Here is a 25,775-nt window from a genome sequence, read left to right on the forward strand (position 1 = left end):
GGTGACCGAGACACTGGGAAGGGCCGTTGCTCGCGCGGACGCCGAGCTGTGGGTTTTATTGCAAAACCACATTATGACACAACCTTATCCGATTATGCATTACGTTCTATCATGAAAAAAAATAACTGCCTTGAACATTATAGTTATTGAGAAATACATTTACTTACTGTAAGATGTCTTTTTAATAATCAGCCTTACTGAATTGAAAGGTATATTTACTGTATTTCTCTATATGTACCTTGTTACAGTTGACGTTCATAATGATGTCTTTTCAGATAATAAAACAGGTAACACATTGACTGATTTATGTATATTCAAGCGGTCTTGCGATATAAACTTAAACTGAATTTTACGAATACTGCCAGAAACCTCTTTTGCTGAATACGAAAAAACACGCTTTACTACCCGTAATATAAAATTGTGAGATGCATTTAAGCGTTTATAAGCTTCACCGTTAGATGGCAGCATCCATATAAACATTATTTTGAAACCGATAGCATTACGCTGCACTTTGCTTCTTCTAGGAAACCAAGAAAAACCTTTAAGAATCTGGAAGCTGACAGATGACAGACAAGATACCTTGAATCCTAATTCAAAACCTATGGATGTGCATTTAAAATGAGTGAATCATCCTGCTATATGGTGTATAGATCACATGATCTGCGCTTTTAAAATAAATGTATGGATTATCGTACCATGACAGATTTCAGCCGGCAAGTATGATCATGTCCACTCCACTGTAAATTGTCGTAGTCCTGAGACATAAGCAATTAAATTGTTACTCAGTATTTCCGTCATTACTTCTTTAGTGTCACGTTTGTGCGGTTCTCACCGGAGTGCGCCTTTAGGAGGGGGCGGGTCGTGCTTAAAGCGTTTTTTTTGGGCTCTTAGCCCCTCGTTGCATGGTTGCTCCTCCTCTCCCGGCGTTTTTTCCTCATTCTCCCCCCCCCCCTCCGTGTTACCCAACCCCCCCCCCCCCCCCCCCTTGCCGTTTTTCCCCGCAAACGGCCGTGGCTCCCGTGCGTCTCCCAGCCACCGGACGCTGCTCAAATTAATGGCGGCATCTTCAGAGGGGGACATAGACCGCAGACCCATCAGGAGAGTCCGGTCCAAGAGCGATACCCCGTACCTCGCGGAGGCCAGGATCTCCCTAAACCTGGAGACAGGTAGGCGCACACGTGAGAGCCATGCCGCGGGCTGTGCGGACGATCCCGGCTCCTGCAATGTGCAATATTAATTTTGAGATGTTGGGTGTTTTCATTTTGTTATGCAAAATATATAATATAGTGCACATATATAGTGCAAATATCGGGGTTTTGCTCAGTTATCACAGCTGTGTAATTACGGGTGAGTCAGCACGACGTGCGCCTGCTGATGCGGACCGAGAAGCTGGCGGCGTGCTTAGCGGATCGGGCTTTTTCCCCGGCACCTCCGATGTAATACACTGTGTCCTTGTAGATTATCGGGGTCTGCGAGGAAAAAAACCGCCTGTAATACGGCATTGTACACCGTGGTTATATTTGTAAAACAATTTTATCATTGAAAACGAAATCTAACTGATAGAATGTATGGGTTTAGGCAGATGTCTGGTGGCAAGGGTTTAAGGTGCTTGGGTGTTAAGTTTAGAGAGTAGTGGTATAAAATGAACCAACTCCAGTTCGGTTACGTAATTTACAATATGAGGGATAGCCTACAGTCTGCGTTGATCCTTTTGCTCACGCCAGCATCAGTTTCATCCATGCTCGCCTAGGATTAAAACAAATGTCACCCGTTCAGACGAATCCCAACAAGCGGCATTTTTTTAACGTTAACTCGGTCCATATATTACAAACCTTCGCAAACTGCTTTGCAAGTTACGAGCATGCTGCATTCCCTGTTGCCATGGTGACCTCAGATTTTATGCCCCCGTGCTTTGGCTTACGTTACATTGCATTTTGTGCAATTGTAAAAATAATCAAATAAAGCGCACCGTTTTAGTGCAAGCCGACTTCCAGTGAAACTGATTGTGTGCTATATGGAAGTATTTCCTAGACAAGGGCGCACACTGGTATACTCACCCTACAGTTTAGAAGCTGACCAAGTCAAAAGGTACGGTCGCAAGTTAATTATTTCCCAGATTAGTTGAGAGATCTTAACGCAGAAAGGTGCTGTTCACTCGTCCGTGGTGCTGAAACAGTCCTTTGCTCGCGTTCCTGCTTCCAGTATCTACAGTGTTTAGTAAAAAGTATCTGTGTTCGTTTTAATTTAAAGTTTACAAATTATCCTATGCGCTGGCGCGTAAGTCCTTCTCTGTATGAGGTTTATTGCTTCAATAAATGTCTGCCTTTCTTGAAGGCAGAGTGGTTTTAACTTGACTTTTTACAACACTAGTATCAAGGAGAATGGGGTCGATAATGATTGGAAATAACACGCAGTTTGCTGAATTACACACCGAAGATTCCAGTGATCACAGATTAAAAGGACGCAGGACATGCTTGCAAAATATACAGTCTGGACTTCGAAAGTGAAACTTAACCAGGGACGGATTACGGACCGGGCCAGCGGGGCCGCTGCCCAGGGGCCCTTGGGGTGCAGGGGGCCCGTGGGGCCCCTAGCCCAAAACAATTTGCAACGCTTATCAACAATGTATTTTCGTTTGTCTATTTTAGAGGGCCTACATTCTTTGATCCTCTGCCTACAAGGGCCCCTGACCCTATAGGGAGGGCATTTGGCTGCCAAGGGCCCTTGAATTGTGGTGGTTGTGGTGGTTGTGGTGGTGGTGCTGGTGGTGGTGGGGGGGGCCCTCGCAAACGTTTTGCCCAGGGGCCCAAACAACCCATAATCCGTCCCTGAACTTAACACGTGGTTTTAAATCACCATTAGATCCAAGATCAACTTTGTGATGCTTAGGAATGTTTAGGCCTAAAATATTAGTCTTCAGTTTAAACACATGACACATGCAGCTCATTTGTTTGCTTGTTTCTTTCTCTTGTTGACATATGCGGTCATTATATATTGGTCTATTATGCAGACAGAGAGTTGCCAATTGCACCCCGTGGGGAACTAAGCTGAGCCTCTTTCTGCTGGAAACAAGGTCATAGATCCGTTCGTTCAGACAGAAATCAGCCGCTGCCCAGGAGTCCACGCTGCCTCCGATAATGAGAAACCTTTGCTCTGCAGAAGCGAATGCAGCAAAGGCCGGGGGTCCGTGTCCGTCTCCTCCTGGCATGGCAAAGCCTTTAGGCGGAGATCGCCTGCACGCGCCCTCCGGCGACTCTCCAAACGCCTCATCGACGATTTACAGACGAGGAAGCGGTTTTTCCATTTCGTCGCCTTATGCATTTTTTATGTTGCATTTACCATTATGTGACAGGTCTGCAAATGTTGCCCATCAGTGCGGTCTTGAGAATTCAGTTATTACCTGTACATATATTCAATTACCGTTTTTGAAAGTTTGTAATGAAATGACTATAGGCTCATGAATATATTTATGTAAATTGAGCATTTATGACTGAACATTAGCCAGCATTACTTGTTCATACCCAATGCTGCTTAGAACTCATAAAGGAAAACACTGTGATTGGTTCACGTAACGCATGCAAATTGCAGGTTCCTCAGTAGGGCTGCATTTGAGCTTTAGTGCTCGGTGCTGTTTCTACCCCAGATCTCGGCCGTTTCTCAATACCAAGAAGGCAAAGACCGTACTTGCGTTCTTGGTAAGACCAGTCTTGCTCACTTGCCTCCCAAGAATAAACTTGGGGTGCAATGAATCATGGGATTGGTGTCATTTGGCAAGGATGCAACCGAAGCATCCTTGATAACTGCCGCATAGCAAGAATGCCATACTGGGATTTTTACCGTCCTATGTACTGCTGTTCTTGGATAGAACAATATCCATACTTGACCATACTTGTGTTTACGTCTACCCGTTTTATGTCATCTTCCATTATCGAAGAACATCCTTGTCAAGCAGGACCAATCCCATGACTCCTTGCGCCCCAAGTCTGTTCTTTGGTCTTGATCAAAAAGAATGACTCAGAGAGATAACCAATCAAATTGCAAAGGAGGTGGGGCCAAGCAGCTAGAGAAGGTCCAAGACATTTGATTGGCTATCTCTCTGAACCAATTATCTTTCCTTCCGCCCTCAGAACATTTTTGTGCAAGTAAAGCTCCCATGACAGTAAAGTTTCGTTCATGTTCATGGGTGGAGTGGTGGCTCTCAGGCTAGGGATCTGGGCCAGCAACTGGAAGGTTGTTGGTTCACATCCTGTGAATGCCAGGAGTAATCCTACCATTTTCGGCCCTTGAGTAAGGCCTTTAACCTGAAATTTCTTCATCCTGGGTATGATGTTAATCTACTTCCAGCCCTGCAAGCAGGTCCTCCAACTTACAGAGGAAGAACTTGGGGGTTGGTGGCAGGATTGGCTCTCCAGCCACTAGAAAAAAAACCTCACATTGGTCCATTCGGACTAGTGTGGTGCTGAGGAGTCACCCACTGCACGGCTGCACTCAGGTTCTCATCCCTGAGGTGGTTTGTTGTGCGGTGGGTATGACAACGCACTGTAATCAGTGCATCCTTACATCTTTCTTCGTTATATGGATAATGTGGCTTTGTTGTCATGCATCACCAAATTCAGAGCCACCAATAAAACGTAACTAATATATTTTGAACGGCATAGATGGACAGAACGTTTTAATTACAGAGAAACTCTGACTCATCAACCGGTTCCTGTGCTAAGCCCCTTGATTACCCCTTACTCTAGAACCGCCGCCGTTTCCCAGTGTAATTCTGCCACGAATCTGCAGAGATGGAACCAGAGACTTCTCTCCTCTGCACAATGCCGTGCTTTGCGGGGCCGATGTTGTCTCCAACGCTCTCTCACCAAACACCTGCAGTACGGCATAGCTCCCTTTGTCAGTCTTTTGGTTTACGGATTTAAGAAGGACTGGTCATGTAAACAAGTGTACCAAACTGCAAACCAGTTTTTAATGAAAGCACATTATTATTATTATTATCGATATTATTGAACAGCAAATGAGCAGCTCTCTTGTAGGGACAGCCAATCAGAGCATTTCATATCACATGCTTGCCCAGGAAATCCTGGTCTTACTTGTTATCTTCTCAACCCCAAATTAAGGCGTCCGTTAGTGAGAAGCATCTCATCTAATTTGTAACGAACGCCCTCACAGTCATCCAATCAGCATTTTTATGTTGGTCAAATGTCTGCATGTATGCAATTGTAAAAATGATAACCAAAACCTTTGACTGCATTTCATTGCTGTGATGCATCGATTACGTGAACATGGCGTAGTTTTATTTGGAATCAATTTGTAGGCCTGCTTCTGCTTGTTGTGCTTAGTACTGTAAATGTCAGACAGGCTTTGATGGTATTTTTCAAGCTTTCGTTCTCGGTTGCTGGTTTTGGCACCTTTAGCTCTGTAGCCAGTGGTGGTACTCAAACAGCTGTTACCTGGAAGCTCTGGGGATTAGAGACTGTCCCTAAAGGTACCATAAGATATTAGGATCAAGGCACTATGTCAAGCGTCATCATGAACGTGCCAATTGGCGGCCAAAGGGGACGTCGCTATGGATACCGGGAGTGGGCCAGACTCATGTCCACGCGAAACATCCCAGGTGGGGATTTCTCCAGCTGGGTGATATCAGCCACGAGTTCAAAACCCGTATTCTCGTGTTAGTATTGCCATAGCAACCGGCCAGGCTGCAGGTGCCTCTTAGCAGATTAAAGATGGAGATAACAGGTCTGTGAGTTTTACACTGAAGATAAGTGTCTGTTTTTCCCCATATAAACTGTCACAACAGGCATTATATAAATGCAAACAAGCTGGAAATACATCCCCAATTTACCAGTTTCTTTATGTTAAATATTATTAGATACAGGGAAAATTCAGACTGAAATCTCAAGAGTGAAATAAAAGCAAAATATTAAGAAAATCATTAAAATATAAAAGAAATTTGACATTTCCGGCAATATCTGACAACATAAAACTGTTGTTTCATATTAGATATTAAATATTTATGTGAAATACAGCATAGCATAGCACATTTAGCAGCATGAGGAGGTGTGTTTGGCTCTGTTCCTGGCAGAGAAGCGCGATATTAAAGTTATTCGTCTCATCTAATGCTGCTTAAAACATCTGATGTGCGAGTCTAAGTCGAGAGACAATTGCAAATGCATTGGATTATACGGTAGGGAAATCATTATTCTGGTGACCAAGCTTCTGAATTCAGCTGTACTGATGATTAATTAGCTAGTCATCGTAGGTAATGGTGACACGTCACTGTGAAGACGATGAAGAGTGACATTGCTTACTGTTGTCCTGTGACCTGTGGCCTGTACTGCGAAGCGGGGTTACTGGCTTATCAGGGTAAACTGTCGGATTTAAGGTAGTCTGGGCAAAATGTAAGTGAATGAATATGAAGTCCATTTAAACTGTGGTACCTTAAATCCGACAAGTTACCCCGATAAGCCAGTAACCCTGCTCCGTAATACAGGCTACTGGACTAACTGTTGAATTTAGGATATTGCAAACGTTTGTTTTCTTTATTGCATCGCATGACAAGGTAAGCAGTGATGATGTCACAACCATCGCCACCCCCCAAGCCTAATATACTCTCTTCATCAAACTGCCATTTGGGCAACACATGCTGTTCATTGTCCACCGCAACAACCTTTGTCGTGTTTTCGCGCTGCGAAACTCAGTGTCTAGGCCATCCCACAATGCGTATTCATGTCGAAGAACATTCCGAAAAAATTAACTCTTGTGGACTTAGCAGTACAGTTCAGGGTGGCGTGGCCCACAATGCAGATTTTAACTATGGGGGTTTGTCGCTTTTGAAGCGCCAGGTTGAGAGTCGTCTTTCTGAGGCTTTGGAGGAATTTCTCCTCAGACACACAAAATCCCACAATAAATGTAGTGCGGCAACCAGATATTAAAAGACGTCCCTCACTATCAGCCCAGGTTAGATCTACTCTGAAGACGTGACTAACTGTCAGTGGATCTGCTTGATATCAGTAGACTCATCCTTTACTGTGATACTGGGTAAAAGACACACCAGTCCACACCAGCATTCTGGTCCTACTGGGCATTAGCTCCCAGTACGGTGAACAGGGAACCTGATGTAGGAGGACAGCAGCCTCATCGCGGGCCTGTGTTTGTACCACAAGCTCCTGTATGGCGCAGCGCGGCGAGGCTAGTGAGGAACAGCGTAACGATGCAGTCATGCCACTGTTTCCTGCATTGCAACTGCTCCAGCGCCCCCCCCCCCTCCAAATGTGCTACCACTATCGTTTATGCAATTTACTGAGGACCACAGTGCCATAAATAAACATTTCTGAAGCGATATGCGCATGTACCTTTTGCGACTACAGGTTGTGATTCCTCAAGTCCCATCCTGCGTTCGTCACTGGGGCTTCGAGCTGTGATGTCAGCAGACATGCAGCCCCTGGAGCTGTAATCCACTACCTCCGCTGGCAAACCGGATACGCAGTCAGTTCGGCTTTCTGTGCTGTTTTGTTTACCGTATCGCATTCAAACTTTACTGCGAGCGGAGGGACGCGGTAATTACGGCGCGTGGGCAGTAAATGAGTCAGGGCACTGTCGGAGAAGCAGCTCGTATTTCAAATATACGGTCTGCCCCACCGTGGAAAATCCATATTGAAGACCCACATAAACGTCTCGAGTCTCAGGGGTCCTGGGTGCACAGGGCACAAGGCAGGAGTCTCTGTGGATGGGATGCTATATATATCATTGGAGATTTATTTGTGTTAAATGATCTGATTTAAAAGGAATGTGGAACATGGTTTTGCTCAAATGTTTGCATGTGTGCATTTGTAAAAATTATCACCAAAATTTTCGACATCTGCTGCCCTACGTGAGGTTATGGAACATGGAACTCGCATGACATCTATCACATTTAAGCGTGTGCCACCATAAGCGGTCGGCTTTGACAATGACACGCTGATCGGAAGAGAGGGTGCGATTTCAATGCAGCTGGGTCAAACAGGCTCCTTAACATTGTAGTTTCCCATTTACCCACAATGCTCCAGGAGACCTATACTGAAAAGCATGCTAGGACACTGCCTAAGGCTGTACCCGAAACACCGCGTATGCGCATTCGCAGTTCAGAGCACCTGAGCTCATTATGTGGGACAGACCTCCGGAAAACCTCTCTAGGTCAGCCGGGTGGAATTATGATGCATCAAGAAGAAAAACAAACAGACGAGTGGACAGCGGGCATTGAGTGTAACAGGTCGCTATAGTGACGGTCGGAACAACTATCGCCGCCCTATTGCTTATCCTACGAACCCATAAAAATGAAGGCGCCAGTTAAACGCTCTCTCAAAATCAAGGGGAGATTGCACCCCCGCCCCCACCCCAAACCCATTAGTGTAATGGTCGTCGGACGTGGTTCGATTTTAACAGACTAATTTGACTGTGACATGACTGTGACATGACTGTGACATGACTGTGACACGACTGTGACTGAAGCCGCTGAGGTGTAAAGCTCCGGGGCCAATTTCACAGCATTGAATGTGCGTTCCCTCCCCATTTTTCTGGTTTCTAAGGGCGGGAGACGGAGGTGAGGTACAGTCATTCGTAATTCTTCACAGACTGAGTCAGCGCCTTCACTGTAAAGCTAATCATAAATCAGCATGGAGTCTTTTTGAATTCCAGCCAACAATTTTTTTATTTGTTGATGACACGTTTGAAATAAATTAACCTCTGTCTTTTAATTGCCTTGTGTTTAGTGTTTATGATGCTGATAATAATGTTGTTGCTTCATAATAGAGGAACAGTAGGCCTCCTTGTAATCACAATGTTATTCTGGGTGTTTTGATTGGAGGATTGAATATATGTGCTGCCCCACCAGGGGATGTGGTCATGTGATCGCCTGAACGGGATGCATGGAGAATGAATAAAGGGGGCTGCAATGCAGAGGGTGGACCTCGCTGCCACCGCCACGGCAGCTGCTGCTGCTACTTCCCGCCGTGGAAATGCGGGATAAAGGGAGAGTCGGGCACCGGGGCGGCATCTTCTGGTGGGCCGATGCCGCCTGCTAGCTAAGAGGTTTTCAATCTGCTGGCAGGATTGTCACCCCTCTGCATTTTGCATGCCATTAAGAAGATTGTCCTATCGAAAGTAACTGCGTCGAACACCACCCCCCCTCCACACCATGTCCTCTGATCCCAAGCCATCCCACTCCAGCACTATATCTCAGAGATGACACCCCCTCAACATTAAGTCTAGTATGGTACATTCCGTAGCACGACCACCCTGACCATACCAGGTCGGCAAAAAATTCCCCGAATCTCCCTCTCCAGAGTCCCAGCGAGAACAACTCTTCCTGATTGGTCCTGGAGCAGCCCGCCTCTTCGATATTGCGACTAATGGTGCTGCATAAACACAGAGGTACATGTTCACTCCGAGGGAAGCTGGTACTGAGTCCCAAGGATACACAGGCTGCCATAAGTAATCACCCGTTATTAATGTCCACTTTCCTGAGTCAATTAGCTGCCTCATTCACGCAACATCTGTGATTAATGCTACCTTATTGTGAATTATTCAAACATTTTACCCTTCTGATCCGTACATCCTTTGTGTCTGATTGCCGGTCATTTAAATGTCCATCATTCTTCAAGATTTACATTTCCGGAAAGGCATCCCGAGATCTATGTATGTGTGTTTTTCTCCTTTCGTTCTATAATGTTAAGATACGGGGAATAGGATGCACTTCCGTGACTGAGTGGAACGAATGCGAGAAGGATGGTCTGTTATGAATAGCGGATGGACTCCTAGGCAGGCGTTCGGCACCGGCACGGACGGCGTCTTCTGCCGTCCCCGGTTAGCGAATTCATTTCCGTAACGACGTCCTTTTATCGCCCCCAGTAAACACGCTCTGGCTGATTCACGTCCATCACCTGTGATATATGGGTACCAGGGTAAGCAGATAGGAGTCTGATTCCCTTCCAGGGGAGGAGGTGGGGGGAGGGGATGTTGACGTCCACGGCGAGGTCACGAGGACTCTACTATGCTATTTTTTCTGTAGCGCCTCCATCTGTGTTGGGGGTGAGGGGTGTGGTTACGGGTGATCACACAGAGGAGGAATTCCCCGGCGAAGTCCTGAGGCAGCCGTCAGGCACTCCGCCCGGCCCACCATGTCACGGCTGAAGGAATGATTCAGAGGTGTCTCTCTTGGCCTTCACTGGGACGCACATTTCAATGTGTATAATTACACGGTTCATTAGCTACATCGATTTACAGTAAATCCCATGTAACGTGGGCGGGATGTAGCGGTGGGGGGTTGGGGGGGGCAGCTAAGCGAATTTTATCCTGTCACATTAGACGCGCTTTTCTGTCTGGTCCAGCAGTGGCGTCTGGATCCCAGCACAGGACGGAGCGGGACCTTCCCCTGAACCTCGTTCCGTGATTGTTAGCATCGGGCCGGCGAACGACTCAGCATCTTGGATCCATCGCTGATGCGTTAGTGCTATTAATAATGGACGAACTGGCATACGGGAGCTTCCACAGAGACACGAGCGGCATTTTCCTCATGAATCACTGCGTGCTGGCAGGCAACAGACGCTCGCTAATTACTGTCAACAAGTGTGGAGATGTCGCAGCGTGGAAAAACGCCACCGCGGTCACTTTCAGCTCCAACAGTGGTCTCCAGAACCTTCTGAATCCACAAGGTCGGTCAAAGTGGCGTTTGGAAACCGCATGCTTGGCAAACAATTCAGACAGCATGTAGCCTAGTGGGCGAGGAGCTTCGTCGAGTCTCCGGAGAGTTCCACGAGCGGAAAATAAAGTGCCGAAACATTTTGTTGATAAATGGTGTGATCCTAGAGGGGCAGGGGCAGCGGCGTGCGGAAAATGTGCCACTCAGCAGACCTCGGGTATCTACCGACATCGACTCTTCTGCGACGGCATTTGTGGATTCTGCTGAGTAACGTTCGGACTGTGGGCGGTCGCCGGTTTTAATTCGACGCTTCTCAGCCGGCTGTCAGCGCTTACCATGTGAGTGGGTTACTCAGATTTACAGCTACATCAAAAGAAGGCTTTTAAGAAAGGAATCCAGTGAGGGAGCGGAATTTTCTAACAAACTCACAGACCATTGACAGTGCTCATGCAGGAAGGCTGCATTTTTACATTAGAAAAATTCAAGGGCGTCTCTTGCGGTTTGTCTTCGCCCGCCTTGGGGGTGTGAGCTTCTCGGGGGAACTAGGGACCCCAATCAGGGTCATATTAAGGAACAGGTGCCGTGGTAGACATGAAACACAGCATGACCATGCCTGATCTGCAGGAGACAGGGACCTCTCCTTCGTCCACCATGGCGTTTAAGGCTCAGATGAGACGTAGCCTGTCTCTTTGACTTTCCTGATTTAAAACGCTAAGCTGATTTTATGTTGTCCTCAGAGATGCTGCAGTTGGCTCAGGGTAGGCAATTCGCCTCAATTAATATAATTTATGTTGGCAGTGTGAAATGATATCATAAGTGCTTTGAAGTGTACATCACTTCTGATTCATGTTTCTTGGCGCCTTGAAATACATAAAGGTAAATAAATACTAGAAAAGGTAGAATGGTTGAATAGCCTGTAACTGCAGCCCAGGCAGTGCCAGTCGAAGTTCATGTGGCACCACAGGCATGCTAGGCAGTTTGCTAAGTTGGCGCCCGCTCCGAAGATGGTGCCCTAGGCCGCTGCCTATGTTGCCAAATGGGTGAATTGGCCCTAAGACCAGGTGTAGCAGTAGCTGCGGTAGGGGACTGAATGAGGGAGTAAATTATAGGGCCCCCCTCACACCTGCTAAAGCTAGCAAGGGAACCCCCCCATACTCTCGACATTTTGTCAGGGTTGTCAGTTAGTCATCAGTTAACTGTCGGTTAGCCGTCAGTTCGCTGTTGGTTAGCTGTCAGTTAATCGTCAGTTAGCTGTCAGTTGGTTGTGGTATCCAGGCTGGCATGAGAAAGGTGTAGCAGGGACCAGTCAGACTTAGGTGCAATTCCTCACTCCAAGGGTGTAGGTTTGGTTTCAACATTGGTAAGGACCAAATCACCCCCGCCTCCCTAAACACACATTCACTCCTACGGGCAATTTAGTAACTCCAATTAGCCTCAGCATGTTTTTGGACTGTGGGGGGAAACCGGAGTACCCGGAGGAAACCCCACGATGACATGGGGAGAACATGCAAACTCCACACACATGTGACCCAGGCAGAGACTCGAACCCGGGTATAACTAGAATATGAAACATGTAAAATATGCAAGAACATTGAATGTCAATAGAGTAAGTGAGCTGTGTGGTCTAACTGCAGGGGGTGCCGACCCACTGTCCCACTGAAAAACCAGAGAAGCGGGAATTTTGCAGGGAATTCCCTGCGGTTTGGGAAGCCTAGGCTAAGGTTACTCATACACCACCACTGCCTTCCTGAACCCCCTCAGCCTTAGCTGTCCTGCGCCACCTGCCTGCTGCTGTGGGTTTTACCGCATTCACTGTGATTCACCGCAGATTACCGGCGCACACAGGCCTGAAGCTCAGCCGTACAGGATCACAACCAGGGGCGTAGTTAGCAATTCTGAACCTGCGGACAACCCCTGCTTGGCTTGGTACTTTCTGAAGAAATATGCATATATATAATTTCCCAAGCAGGAGGGATGACCATCACCTTGGTAGATTTTGTGAATCTGCCAAGGCACCCATGCCCCCCCTCCCCGACACCCCTGATCACATGATCAGGAAGTTTCTAGAATGGACTCGACAGTCTCCCAGACAACTCTCGCGGCCCGCGTAACCGAATGGCTCTGAATTGTGCATTTCCACCCACACGACGGCCTGTTTGTTGCAGTCCAGCGTTACTATGCTGGGGTGTCCGTGTCTCAGCGCCCCCTGTATGCCGGCGGTGGGGGCGATGTCATGCGGGGAGTGATGGTGAGATGTAAAGGTCTTCTAGGCATGCTTCATTTACCCGGCAAACTCACACCCCTTTAAAAGCTAGCTCTGCGATTCACTGGGCACACATAACCCCGCGCGAGTGGAGGAGGGGCACAGGATCAGACCTTAATCTCTTAAACGAAAAGAGCCTTAATATCTGATAGCAAGATTAACTGCTGGAATCGGAGCCTGAAAGGCTCCCTGTCGCACCCTCTGCCCATCCCTCTGAATTAATCTGTCCGCATCCCCAGGAGTAAATTGCTGTATCAGTTCTTTCTATGCTGCCAAGAGCGGGAGCCCAAAGGAGATGGGTGGGTACTAAAGCAGAGAGGGGACACTCTGTCACTCTGGGGGGGGGGGGGGGGAGGGGCTCCACAGCACTTGTCAGCTTGAATGACTGATATCTATCGCCGCTGGTTCAGCTGTTCTGCCTCGTTGACACCCTCCTGCAGCTCAAAGCACTTAATAAGAGTATGGGCGGGATCAGAGCCCCCCCACAAAAATAATATGTAAATGCAGAGGGCGGGGCCATGCAGCCCCCCCCCCCCCCCCCCCGAAAGAGACAGGTCACATGACACCACCGCTTCTTTTCAACTGCGCACCTACCCCTCCCTTTCATGCGTATTATCCCGATGACCTAACAGGCGATTTCCCAGGATTCCTTGCTGGTCCCTACCTGTGTGACACCACAACACCTACGAACCGCTGCCAGCCCATGTGAACACGGAGAGAGGGCAGCAGGCCATTCTGCGCAGTACATTATAGGAGTTGTGTCTTCCCATTCATGTGGGCCTCGTGCGATCTGACGCCCCCCCGTTCCCCTCCCTTGAACCGTGAGCCATTCCACAGCGCGTGTTCTGCACTCCTCCTGGTCTGGAGCCAGCCCCCCTCCCACCCGCTGGGCGCTGTAGAAATTATACCGCCCGTGTCATCTCCCGGAAAATCTTCCCCACAAAGCATTTAACGCCCCCCCCCCCACCCCCCCCCCCATACTCCTGAGCTCCCAGCATTCAGAGGGAGACTCCAGCGATAAGGCTTTACTTTTAATTGAGTCGTCAGAAGGGCGGCTGAATCTGCAGGTCATAGCGTGAGTGGGGGGGTGGCGGTGGCAGAATGTTCCAGCGCTCGCTGACGCATGCTGGCACGAGGTGGGGGAGGGGCTATGGAGATCGGGTCCCGGAGGGTTGCGACAGCTGTGGGGGGGGGGGGGTGACAGAAGCATGGGGTGTGGGCGTGGCCTGTCGTCTACTGTAGGCGGGGCCATGACATCATCAGAGTCGCTCACCCAGGGACAGGTGGAACAGAGGAAAATAAATGGCTGACCTTTACATTCCCCGACTTTCATTTGCCTTGAAAGACATTTACAGGGTATTCAAAGTAAAAGCAAGGGAGGTGTCGTGTGTGAATGGAGAGAGGCATTTTCCTTTTTATTTTACTGAATGACTGCTGGAATAAGCGCCGCTGCATATGGAAAGATTACGCTTCTCTCTCTGGCTCTTAAGCCTTTTAAATGGGACAGTGCTGGGGTGTAATTATTCTGCCAGCTAGCTGCGGTTTTGGGGTCATCTCCTGGGGTCTTTCTCGGCCCCTTGGGTCCCGCGGAGACCCCAGGCCAGCAGAGGAAGGACGTGCGCAGAACCGCTTCCTCTCTGAGCCGCGATGCGCGTGGAGTTACTCCGGACGGAACCGAAAAGCAGGATGTTCTACCTGGACTGGAACCACAGGCCACGGCAGACCCGGCTTGTTCCGGGGGGGTGCCTTCGGAAACTCATACCCGCCAGGTCGGATCGGGATGCTTCCGGTGGGGTAGGCAGGTGGGCCAGCGCTGTGTTTGCTCAGCACCAGCTGGCCATCCCTGTGTTCAGCTCCAGGCTCGCTGGGCTGTTGACTTAAGGGTTATTTACAGCGGGTGGTGCTGGCACAGTACAATCACGCAGCACGGCGGGTGGGGGGGGGGTGCCTTGTTTTTACCGTAGCTTGAAGCCTCCTCTCCACGCCACCCCCACCCCCAACCAGGTTTATAACAGAAACCAAGCAGGAACCCCCACATTACTCCCCTAACCTTCTCCCCTGGACACATATTCCTAGGATCTAGCCAGGAGAAGGAAAAACAAAGACCGTATTCTGGCTAACAAAAATAGCGAATTAACAGCACCTCTGCATGCCGTGTGCATGGCTCACGGTCGCCACGGTGCCGCCATGACTCCCTGAACAAACGATTAGCTGCCAGGTCTGTTGTGCTTAATGGGCTTTTAAATTCAGAGCTCCTGACGTGGAAGAAAGTCTGTTTGCTTTGCCCGGGATGCATTTGGCATGAGCGAGAGGCCCATCCCAGTGAGCGGCCGGCGTTACCTGGGATGAGGGGCCACGCGTCTGAGCTAAGGTGCTACAATAGCCATTTAAATATGTAAATACTGGAGATGAGGAGCTATTGTTGCACTTGCTAATGATTGTCCTTGCTCAGCAGCTAGGGAGCGAGATGAAATGGCCAGGAAATCTTTACTTCTCTGTTAATGAGTTCTGAATTTGAATATGAATGACAGAGGGCGCTTTGTCCACTCTGCTGTCACTGCACCAGCTCCAGTGAATGTTAACGAAGCAGAGTTTAAGGAAAAGCTGCCATCAGGCGCCCCCTACAGGTCACTGTGGCAAACAGCAAGACAATTTATTGTCAGTCATTTTTTTCTGAGGCATAATGTCAAGCGGTACTGATGGGAACAGAAGTTTTGATGCTTAGCTTCAGTGGTTGCTGTGACTGTTTAATCACAGGTACTTAAAAACAGTTGTCACAATGTTTATTATTTACTGATTTGTGAAATAGACATTAAATGAATTTATAAGGCACTTGTTCAGGCCTTCCAGAAAGTCACTTATTTCTCTTGTTGTGTTTTTTTTTTGTGAGCAATTATACTAGAATTTCCATAATCCTTATTAACAAATGAAATTTCTGAACTTCCTCAAGGTCAGTTGAAGGACAGGAGTTGATGTTTTTCGTTTCTGTGTTTAAGATCCAGCCATCACCATCCAGAACAGCACAACTGAAACAGTAAACAAACAAAAACTATGATCTGGCAAATGCAAAATCAAGGGCGGACCTGCTGGTGAGCGATTAGTGCAACTGGGAATTACTGTGGTCCGCGAAGGGATCGAAGCATGGTTCAGTGTTTGGAAACGGTGGCACTTGTTCAGGCACCGTGACAGACACTGCAGGCGCAGTGGCAGTAAATCCTGGAATGATGTTTTCTCCCTACAGGCGAATGGTTCTGGTCATGATATGTACCCGGCTGTTTTATAACCTCAGTCTGTCATTGATACACGGCCGTGTCACTGGCCGGACATCGACCCGGTCAGGTGTGTGGTCAGAGCGAGCGACTCCGTGCCGGCGGACCTACCTGGGGCTGCCACACGGCCCCGCTGTATGTGGTGCACTTCCCTCGCATGTAGGCAGAGCACTCTGGCGTGATTACGGACACGTCTGTCGGACGTACCTGCCAACGCTCCCGCTTCTCCCGTATTTCAAGGCCAGCTCTCAGCAAACTGCCGTAATTTGCACAGCCTACAAACCTTATTATGAAAAATCGTCCACATGGATCCGTAAGGTTTGCACGTTTGTCTGACTTTCTTTCTGTAGTGTTAAAGTGCAGTGTTTCCGTGATAAATTGATAGTGATGTTTTATCTATCTTTATATTTTTAAATGCACCTTTATATACTGTGGCCATTCTCATTATGCCTGACACTCACATATCCTTCATCCTTGCAAAAAGCTGCAATACGTCTCCTGAATCACAAACACGGACACTTGGCATAAGCGACACAATTCTGACAGGACAGTCAAAAAAATACTTCTGCAAACATTTCACCTTAGGCGTATTGACTTCAGGGAGGATGGCGGGGGGGGGGGGGGGGGTGACTTAGGCGTCCTCTCATTTTTAGTACCTTCATACCATCCCGACATCATACTAGTATTTTGAGTATTGAGGTCAGTATTTTTTAGAGAAGATTTCTCTAAAATGTCCAGGGAAGGGCTACTGACTACTGGTTACGCTTGGGCGGCATTACGGTAATACCATATCAGAGAGCTGCCGTCAATTAGCGAACTTGCAGTTTAGGTTGGATGTCTGCATTTGACCGCGAAAACCAAGTACGTGCTTCATGTCACCTGTCCTAAAACTGTCCAAAATTCTAACCAATAACAGGGATCCTAAATTAAATTAAAGCTTGATGGTTCATAAACCTATATTCTCTGTCTTATTCGTTGGTGCAGAGAGATACAGTTCCATGCATTTTTGACTTAGAGCTCCCTCTGCTGGAGGGAACAGCAGTCGGTCACGGGACTCTCTCTTTTGCTGAAGTCAGTTGATGGTGCGCACCGCGTAGAGAGAACCAGCGTGTGCCACTGTCGTGACTCAGCTAGGGATTATACTCAGCCTGTGATCCATTTCTGATGTAGAGTGTACTTCATGCATGGCAGATACACAGAAGAGCACTTAACACACGGCAACCGGATGGGGAAGGGGGAGGGTTACAAGGCCATCACTCTCAGGACGGAATAAAGGGTCCATCTATTCCCGTTAACATAGCATTCGCAGCCATGTGACAATATCAGCTGCCATACTTAACCTTGGTGTCGTTCCTCAAAACAAAAGTCACTAAAAGATTTTATAAAATTATGCGTTTCTTCGGGCTGTGCAATTAAGTAGAGATTTATGTATAACTCGATCGCGGATTGCATGGTAGCTTTGTGAATAGTGTTGTTAACTCTCCCCTCTCGAGTTGAAGGTTCAAATCTTGCCACTGGTATGTGTGTGCGACTTTTGCACGTCCTCTCTATAGGCCAAGAACATGCAGTTAGGGGTTAGTTACGTTTGCCTCTCCTGCGATGGACTGGCTTTACACCCAGGTCGTCTCCTTGCCTGGTGCCCTGTGCTAAACAGGATATCCTCTGCTTATCTAATCATTATTTAACGTATGCTTTAGTTTATAGTGTTCACTTATCAGATATGTCTTGAATCACCTACTTCTACATCTTCTGTACAGCTAAAGAAAGATAAAGGATTCGTGTTTAATTACACGCTAAAATTACCGCTGTGAAATGCCGAGGGCTTCTTGCTCAGTCTACAGAGTGACCGCTAGATGGCAGCCCACGCACACGAGGCCGCACTGCCTGTCGCACTAAGACAAAAATGCACTCGGTGTCAAATACATCGAAGTACCTCTGATCTACAAAAATGTTCTCATGTAAATAGCAGACGTCAACAGGATTCTCTTCGGAAACAAATCGACGTAGGGTGGCTTAATGATTAGGGAAGCGCACTTATGTGGAAGATTGCGGGTTTGAATCCCCGACCAACAAGGCACCACTAAAGTACCCTGAGCAAGGTATCGGGGGGGGGGCTTTATTTGTCGCCCCCTGCTATGTCATTGTCATATATGGGTCAAATGCAGCGAATACATTTCGTTGTGTGGTGTGTTACTCTTATTGTTGCCTGTAAAAACCATCACTGGCCTTAGAAATAGCTGCACACCCTACTGGGATGCGTTACCAGAAGCATACATTTATGTCACAGACCTTTCGTGAAATCTCACACCCTGACCTGTGTGCTAATTAAATTAGCACCCCCTGCTGGCAGTGTCTCACCGTGCGCCTGCACCAACAAAGCGCAGGAACTAACGCGAGGCCTTGTAGATGGGGAGAGGTTTAAAAAAAACAACGTGATAATAACAATTAATCTGATCCCTGTCAATTGTTCATCAGCATTGATCTGGCGAATTTTTATTGTTCAGTATCAACTTGGACTGCAGAGGTTAAAATAAATTAGAAAAAACGGTTCAGTATATGTATGAAAAATGTACTCTTACTGCAGTAATAAACACTAATATATACAGAGATATTCAGCTTATATTATATATGTTATTTTATCAGTCATCAGAAACGCAGCTAATCTGTTATGGATCCCCTGAAGCGTGTGTAATAAATGGATACACGCTATATACACCGGTCTCCAGGGGGAATTTGGACTCGCCTGCACCGCCGTTATCTGATCGCTCCGGACAAAACCCAGGCGAGCTCTGCGGTAACAAGGCTGCGTGGACTGGGGGGGCGTGTCTGCATGGCGGCCGCAGTGCGAGACCCGCATTACATAACTGACTCCAGGACGATCCCCAATCGTGGAGAATGTTGGCGGGTCTTTATCTTCCCTTATCAGGTCGACACTTTACACTTCAGCTCGACACGGGAAAGAGAGGATCAGGCATTTAAGAGAAAATGAGCCACCCTCCCCGCTGGACGGAGATGATCCGCGCACCACCAGGGCGTCAGATGGGCTGGGAGAGGCGAGTGTGCTCCGCAAAGCCGACGCTGCGCAGCGTAACGCAGCCGGAGGCAGCGCAGTTTCGCGTGCGCGTCTGCAGATTACCAACCGCAAAAAAAACAAGAAAGAAAAAAGAGTGCTGCCCACCGTTTTCACGGAGGATCCCGGGACTGCTGGTGTTGTTTCTCTACCCGCTGCGAAAGAGGCAACGTGCAAATCGAGCGGACCTCAGGAGCGCGCGCCCACGCGGAAGCTCGAAAAACGGGGGGGGGGGGCAGCCACCTCGTTGCCAAGATTAAGGAAATGAGTGTCATTTTGGGTCCCACCTGGAGTTTAATCTACGGGCCTGCCAGCTAGATGATGAGCCAGAAGCGAATCTCCCTCCATCTTCCCTTACTATGACACTAACCATAAACAGACAAGCTGCCCACTTTCCCAGCTAACACACATATCTCTATGGTTACAGCACCAGATGGCTCTGTTACTGTAGTAAGCCTCTTACTGTTTTTTTTTTTCTTTTAATTTAATTTCTGCCACAATACCGATCCTCATCCCAAGGAACACGGATCCCAGCTGTTGTCACAGTTGACCTTGTAAGGGTCATTTGTTTGGATTCAACATTTGGAACGTCGTTTATATAGAAATTTCTGTCTGGGAGATGGGTGCAAACAGGCCGATGTCATTAACCCAATAATCACTGAATGAGAGAACAGCTTTAGGCAGTGAAACTCATGGTTTCAGTAACGTCTCCCCGCAGAGTTGTCTCTGGTGATGTCTTCCAAATCACCTCTGTTAAAAACTGGACAGTCTGTATTCGTTTGTTAACATTCCGTGCTTGAAAAAGCACTTTGGCCAGATCTAGGGCAGCTCAGATCCTTCCGTGCCCGTGAAAGGTGGCAGATCCCACCAAGGTGGCTCAAAAAAGTCCTGTGGTTTTCATTTCAGTTTAGAAGGTAAGTCTCTTGTTCGGAGAGCAAAAAATTCTACCAATGGATTAGAGAAACACACATCTTCAGACTGTCGGGGGAAGCGGCACTGTTTCTCAGGTGACTGCAAAGAAAACGTTATATGCCGGTTTGGGACTAGACACACCCAACTCCTAAAATGCTCCAAGAGGCTCTCAAAAGCCAACAGGGGGCGAAATGCCACTCCCCACATCTCTGTAGCCACGGCAACCTACTGCTGTGTTAGTTATATTGCAAACCATGATGCAAGGATCTTTACTTGTGACATTTAGGTATCTGTTCCAGCCCTTCACTGCTCACAAAGACAATCAACCATAAAATATTTTCACGTAAGTCAGTGTGAATCCTAAACTCAGAGCTGAACGGTCTGCAACAATGTTTTTCAGGTGGGTGTGTGATTAAGCTCGTTTACGGAGGGGCTGTGTGAATTTTCATGCGCGGAATGTCGGACATCACCGACTCACAATTCCTGGAATCTCGTTGTCTTTAAGCGCGTAGCACAGAGAGGCGGTTTTCGCTTGCGGATAGTAGTCTGGCTGTAGACTATGGGTTCGCTAAACCGGATAGTCTGACGCTCTCCGAGCCTCAGCGACACCCACACGAGTGTCCGCGCAAATGAACCTTCGTCTCCTCGCATCTCGGGTGTCTTTTAGTCAACATTAACTGCTGGCGAGGCGAGGGGTTGGGAGGCGGTGGGGGCAACGGAGAGAGAATGGGGGGGGGCATTTCCAGCTGAACTTTCAGTTGTCTTTCACACAGAGATAGACGCACCGGCACATAGACGCGGCGCAGCAGACGTCACACGTGTCTGTTTATTAACAGCGAAGGAGAACTACAGACTCGAGGACGCGGAGAGACACGTCCACAAGTGGCAGGATGTCGTACATTCCCACGGGGGCAGACTCTCCTCTTCGTAATTCATTCCGGCACGGAGAAGACCTCCACCTCATCCCCATGTCCACAGTGTGGTGTTATCGGCCGGTCCAGATACTTTACACATCAAAAGAAGCGCAGAATTCATTACCATCCAGGTCCGTGTCCATTTTAGGTTACAGGTCCCACAATCCTGTTTTGCAGACATGACCTTCATTAATTTGTGCTCTGTGGGCTCTGGATATTTGTCCTTCCTGCCCTGACGCATCACCCGGGGTTGTCCAGATGCCCAAACACTGAGGGCTGCTCCTGAAGACTTGACCCCAGCAGTCGACCTGACTGATTGCTCTCTGTCGCCCCCTGTACTCTCAGCCGAAGCATCGCCCGCTACCATTTACCTGCCGAAGTATAAATATGCGTAACCGTGCTACACATTTCTCAGGGCATTTACAAGGCCTGTGTGCATCTACCATGGCACTCGTCTGAAGTGAACAGTAACAGAGTGAGGCTTTTGTTTGGTTTCCATGGGAACGCTATCTTACGAGAAGATTAATTATATATTTTTTTTGTTGATTTTGACGGATTTGAAATTCGGCGTTTGGTCAGGAAGAGAAGAGCTTTCACGGGAAAAATACTCCAAGGTCAGAGTGAGCGTGGGGCCTATCCCAGGAATCTCAGGTCACACGGCAGGGATACGAACCGGTCGGCATGCAGAGTATGCGCCCACACACTGCGTGTACTCGGAGAGATGCCAGTTAGCCTACCTCCTTGTTTTCTGACCATGAGAGAAGCCGGCGTACCTTGAGCAACATGCGGTGAACACAAACTCCAAGCCCTACAGGCCCATGGAAGTTTTACTAACACAAAAATGTTCTGAGGGCAGAAGGATGTAGAAGAGGTGGATCCAAGCAAATAGAGGAGGGAGGACCAAGACATCTGATTGGTTGGTCCTGCCTCTAGTTGCATGGACCCACCTCCTCTACAATCTGATTGGTTATCTCTCTGAACCAATCATGTTTCAGTCTGCTCTCGGAACATTTTTGTGTACGTATAACTCCCATGAGCGCCCTGCAGCTGCCAGGCCTCAGTGCACCATACTGTGCCGCCTACTATAAAACAGAGAGCTATTTACATGCCCTGAACTGGACGATGGCCGAGCCGGACATGAGTAATTAATCTCCGCATAGCATGAATGCCTGGCTCTGCTTGACGGCGAGCAGACCTGCGTGGCTCTGGATTCGGAGGGTGGATTGGGGTGGTTTTCATTTCCACCCCTAGGGTATCTCAGGCGGGCTATGTGCTCTCGAACATAATCGCAAAGGCCTGCAGAGTCTCAAGGGTCAGTTTTTCTCCTCCTTTCAAAACCACAGCAGACTTCCATTATATCATTAATTATAGGTGCATACAGGGGTAGTTTATGGCTCAGCGGGTAAGGCTACTGTGCTTGTGATCGGAAGGTTACCGGTTTGAATCCTGTGCTGAGCAGAATAGTCACATCTCTGTTGGGTCCTTGATCAAGAACCTTAAACCCCCAGCTCCAGTAGCACTGGATAAATGGTTGACCTCAAACCTGAATGTGTCTGTGCTTCAAAAGAGAGCAAAAACAAACTGCAAAAAGTGGCATTCCACCATACTTATATAAAAGGCAAATAAAGCATCGTTTCATTGTGCTCTACTCAAGGCTTCCACACCCTCCCTACGATTTACACACAATAGTAATTGTACTGCTACATGTGCTTAACCTTAGGTGGGCAAATTGTTTGATAATAGGGGCCAGCATCCGAAAAACTGCTTGTTTGGAACGGCCTGTACAGATGTTTTTTTTTTTCTTTATGGCTTCCGACCTCTAGTGGCTCAGATTGCAGCTGACCCAGATTGGGAAAAAAAACGAGGGAAAGTTCTAAAATGAAACCTCGTGCTTTGGCGATGTAAAACTGATTTAATGTGCAGAAATGCAAACCCGGCTGCTGTGGGCGAATACGTATTTTGCGAGGGACTGTTTTGAGGCATTCGTTCATTGGTGTTGCAACCTGTTTCTGGGGAACTAGTAACACAACCGTAAATCATCCGTTCATGCCCTGCTTATATACCATCTTCCACATCCTTCTGCTAGGTTTATCTTCACCTGCTCCAGCATCTTGAAACTGTAGTACTGGTGAAGCTCACGAAGTGTAGTGTTCACACCCACGGCTTTCCATTGGCTGGGTTCCTCTTCGTGCTCTGAGGAATGCTATAGGAACGAACTCCTGATTCGGTGAATGTGTGTCAACGGTGCCAGTCATCCAATCACTGTGGGCCATTTGAGGGACCTACCCATCATGCCGCAGTGCCAAACAAGCTTCCACCAGTAATTTCCTCCCCGTGATTCTCTTCCTTTGGGTCCTTTTGGGGGACAAAAACACCATCACAGATTTTTGAAAGCATATTTTTGCTACCTTTTGTCCATTTCAGCTTCTGCTAAAAGCATCAGAAGTCTCTCAAAGAGCCACGCCGGTAGACCTTGACGACGCGGCGCCGAGAGGCGGACGGGTGAATTCAGTTGAATGAGGCCGAGGCCGAGCTGGTTTCCACTTTGGGCCCCCGTATCGATGGGACGCGAGGGGAGAACATTTTTCTTGTGATCTAGTTACAGCTGTCGGCATGAAGACGGGGAGATATCCCGAACAGAGTGTTCTTCATTGAGGGAATGTGGCCTCTTTCAAGGGTATAAATGAGACTGCGGGGGGGGCGGGACTTGAGATGGGTCTGGCTCAAAATCTTAAGAGGAACGCTCATGTTACATTTTCAGGCAACACTCTCTCTTGAACATATTTTCCAATACAACAGCCCTCCCCCATGGCAGTAATCAAACACACGTGAGCACTTTTGACTCAGCCACACTTTCCAGTAAGTGTTTCAGCAAGTCACGTGACTTGTGCCGGCACCATATTTGTGCGCATCCCATAATTAAATTGAATTTAAAACATCAGCCAGCTTTTGACCGCTTCTCTGGTAACAGCGGCATACATATCCAACAGAGGTCTGCTGTGAGAGTGTTTTTGACTTTGTAGGAATAGGATTAAGGTTAAAGATCCAGTTGACTTTACTGAATATTATTTAACCAGAAGCGTGAATAGTTTATATTGAAATAAATGGCATTTTGACTAAGTAATGAAGGGCATTCGCTGAAGGTGCTCTTTTGAAAGCAATATGCATCATCTTTGGATGTAATGTATATCTTATATGCATCCTAATCTAAAGAGGTTAATTACATGTTTTACAATGTACAATATGGACATTTTAATGGTCTGAAAATGAACTATTAAGAGTCTTATTTATTTAAATGTGCCTTCTGACCAGTAATAGTGTGTGATGTAATATATTTTTATTGCGCCATTTAATGAACAAAATATGTCTGTGGATTTTAATTTCTCCAGAGAAGGTTATTAGTGTGGGATTTCTGTCTCATTTTAATACTTTGCAAATCACACAGGCTAAATAAAATCAATTTCAATCATTTAAAGTAGATTTCAATAATTTCACCTTATGTGTACGTCAGCTGTGAGTGAGCCATGTAAGATACAAGGGTCAACGGGCAGCGAATTAGCCAGTCGGTGAATTACCCTTACCCTGCCTTTAAACTACCGTCACACGAATATTTACCTCTTTGAGCCGTTATGCGCCCATATTCATCGGAAACAGGATATTTAATTCTATTTCCATCACAATCATCAGCTGAAAAACATTATTAACATTATTATTAACATTATATAAAATCTCCATCCATCCATCCATCTTCCAACCTCTTATCCAGAAGGGTCTCTGGAAAAGTGACTGATACTAGGAAGAACAGAGCACAAGGCACCTTAACATCCCTCATTTGGGTTTAATTTGCCAGTCAAAGGCAGCAGCTGGGTAGATCGATTATTATTCCTGATTGCATTCGCTACTTATAATGATGTATTTGCACAAGCGGAGAATCAGAAACTAATCAGGACGACCGAGTCGTTTCCAAGGCGCAGGTGATTTTCTCTTCCTCTCCGGTGAATTCTCTAGTGAAGGTTGCCTCCCGAGTGGAGGAGGGGATCTATGAAGGCTCCTGCACAGGGTGTTCCTGCTGCGCATTACCGCTCTTCCCGCGGCAAGACGGGAGGAGCTATATCATACAGTATCGCGATCGTCGTTTAAAGGGCTCTGTTGATCACCCACTCCGTATTACGATGTACCTCAGACTACATACCCGTCTCCACCTTGTCGTTTTTCAGTTTTTTTTTTTTTTTGACGAGCTCTTGACATTGACCTCAGATGACTTCACGAAACCTCGAGCTTCAAAGATCGCAACATCGTTTTTTAAAAAAAAAAAAATTTTTGGCGAGGCTTCAGTACAGAACATTGCCCGAGGACACAATGGACTCAGAAAAATAGACGCGCCGTTCATGACCCTGGTGCGCCTCCGAAATCTCTGAAGTGTCACAAAATCTATCTTGGTCACCGTTAAACGAAATGAATACCCACACACACTACAAAATTTGACTTTAGTTCCTGGGCCGCACATGGTAGACAGTCTGAGTTTCCTGGTCTGTGAGGAGGTTTTACTTCGCTGGACCAGGGAACCAGAGAGGGTTTACAGGAGTCACAAGCATCCTTCAGCCCCAAGACACCAGCTTAAGTACGTTCCTTGGAATATGATGGACATATATAGAGGGTCTATTCAGTT

General features: G+C 47.5%; 1 protein-coding gene across 1 annotated transcript in view; it reads left to right on the plus strand.

Annotated features, from left to right (window-relative positions):
• The first annotated feature begins 1,031 nt into the window (after window positions 1-1,031).
• Window positions 1,032-25,775, plus strand: part of LOC125740734 (phosphatase and actin regulator 1-like) — a 51,554-nt gene continuing 26,810 nt past the window's right edge. The window contains exon 1 of the mRNA XM_049012295.1: window positions 1,032-1,166. Within this exon, the coding sequence (XP_048868252.1) occupies window positions 1,055-1,166 (112 nt within the window). The 5' untranslated portion in view covers window positions 1,032-1,054. The remainder of the gene's footprint in view (window positions 1,167-25,775) is intronic.

Source organism: Brienomyrus brachyistius, chromosome 4 (assembly GCF_023856365.1).
Source record: "Brienomyrus brachyistius isolate T26 chromosome 4, BBRACH_0.4, whole genome shotgun sequence".
Taxonomy (NCBI): domain Eukaryota; kingdom Metazoa; phylum Chordata; class Actinopteri; order Osteoglossiformes; family Mormyridae; genus Brienomyrus; species Brienomyrus brachyistius.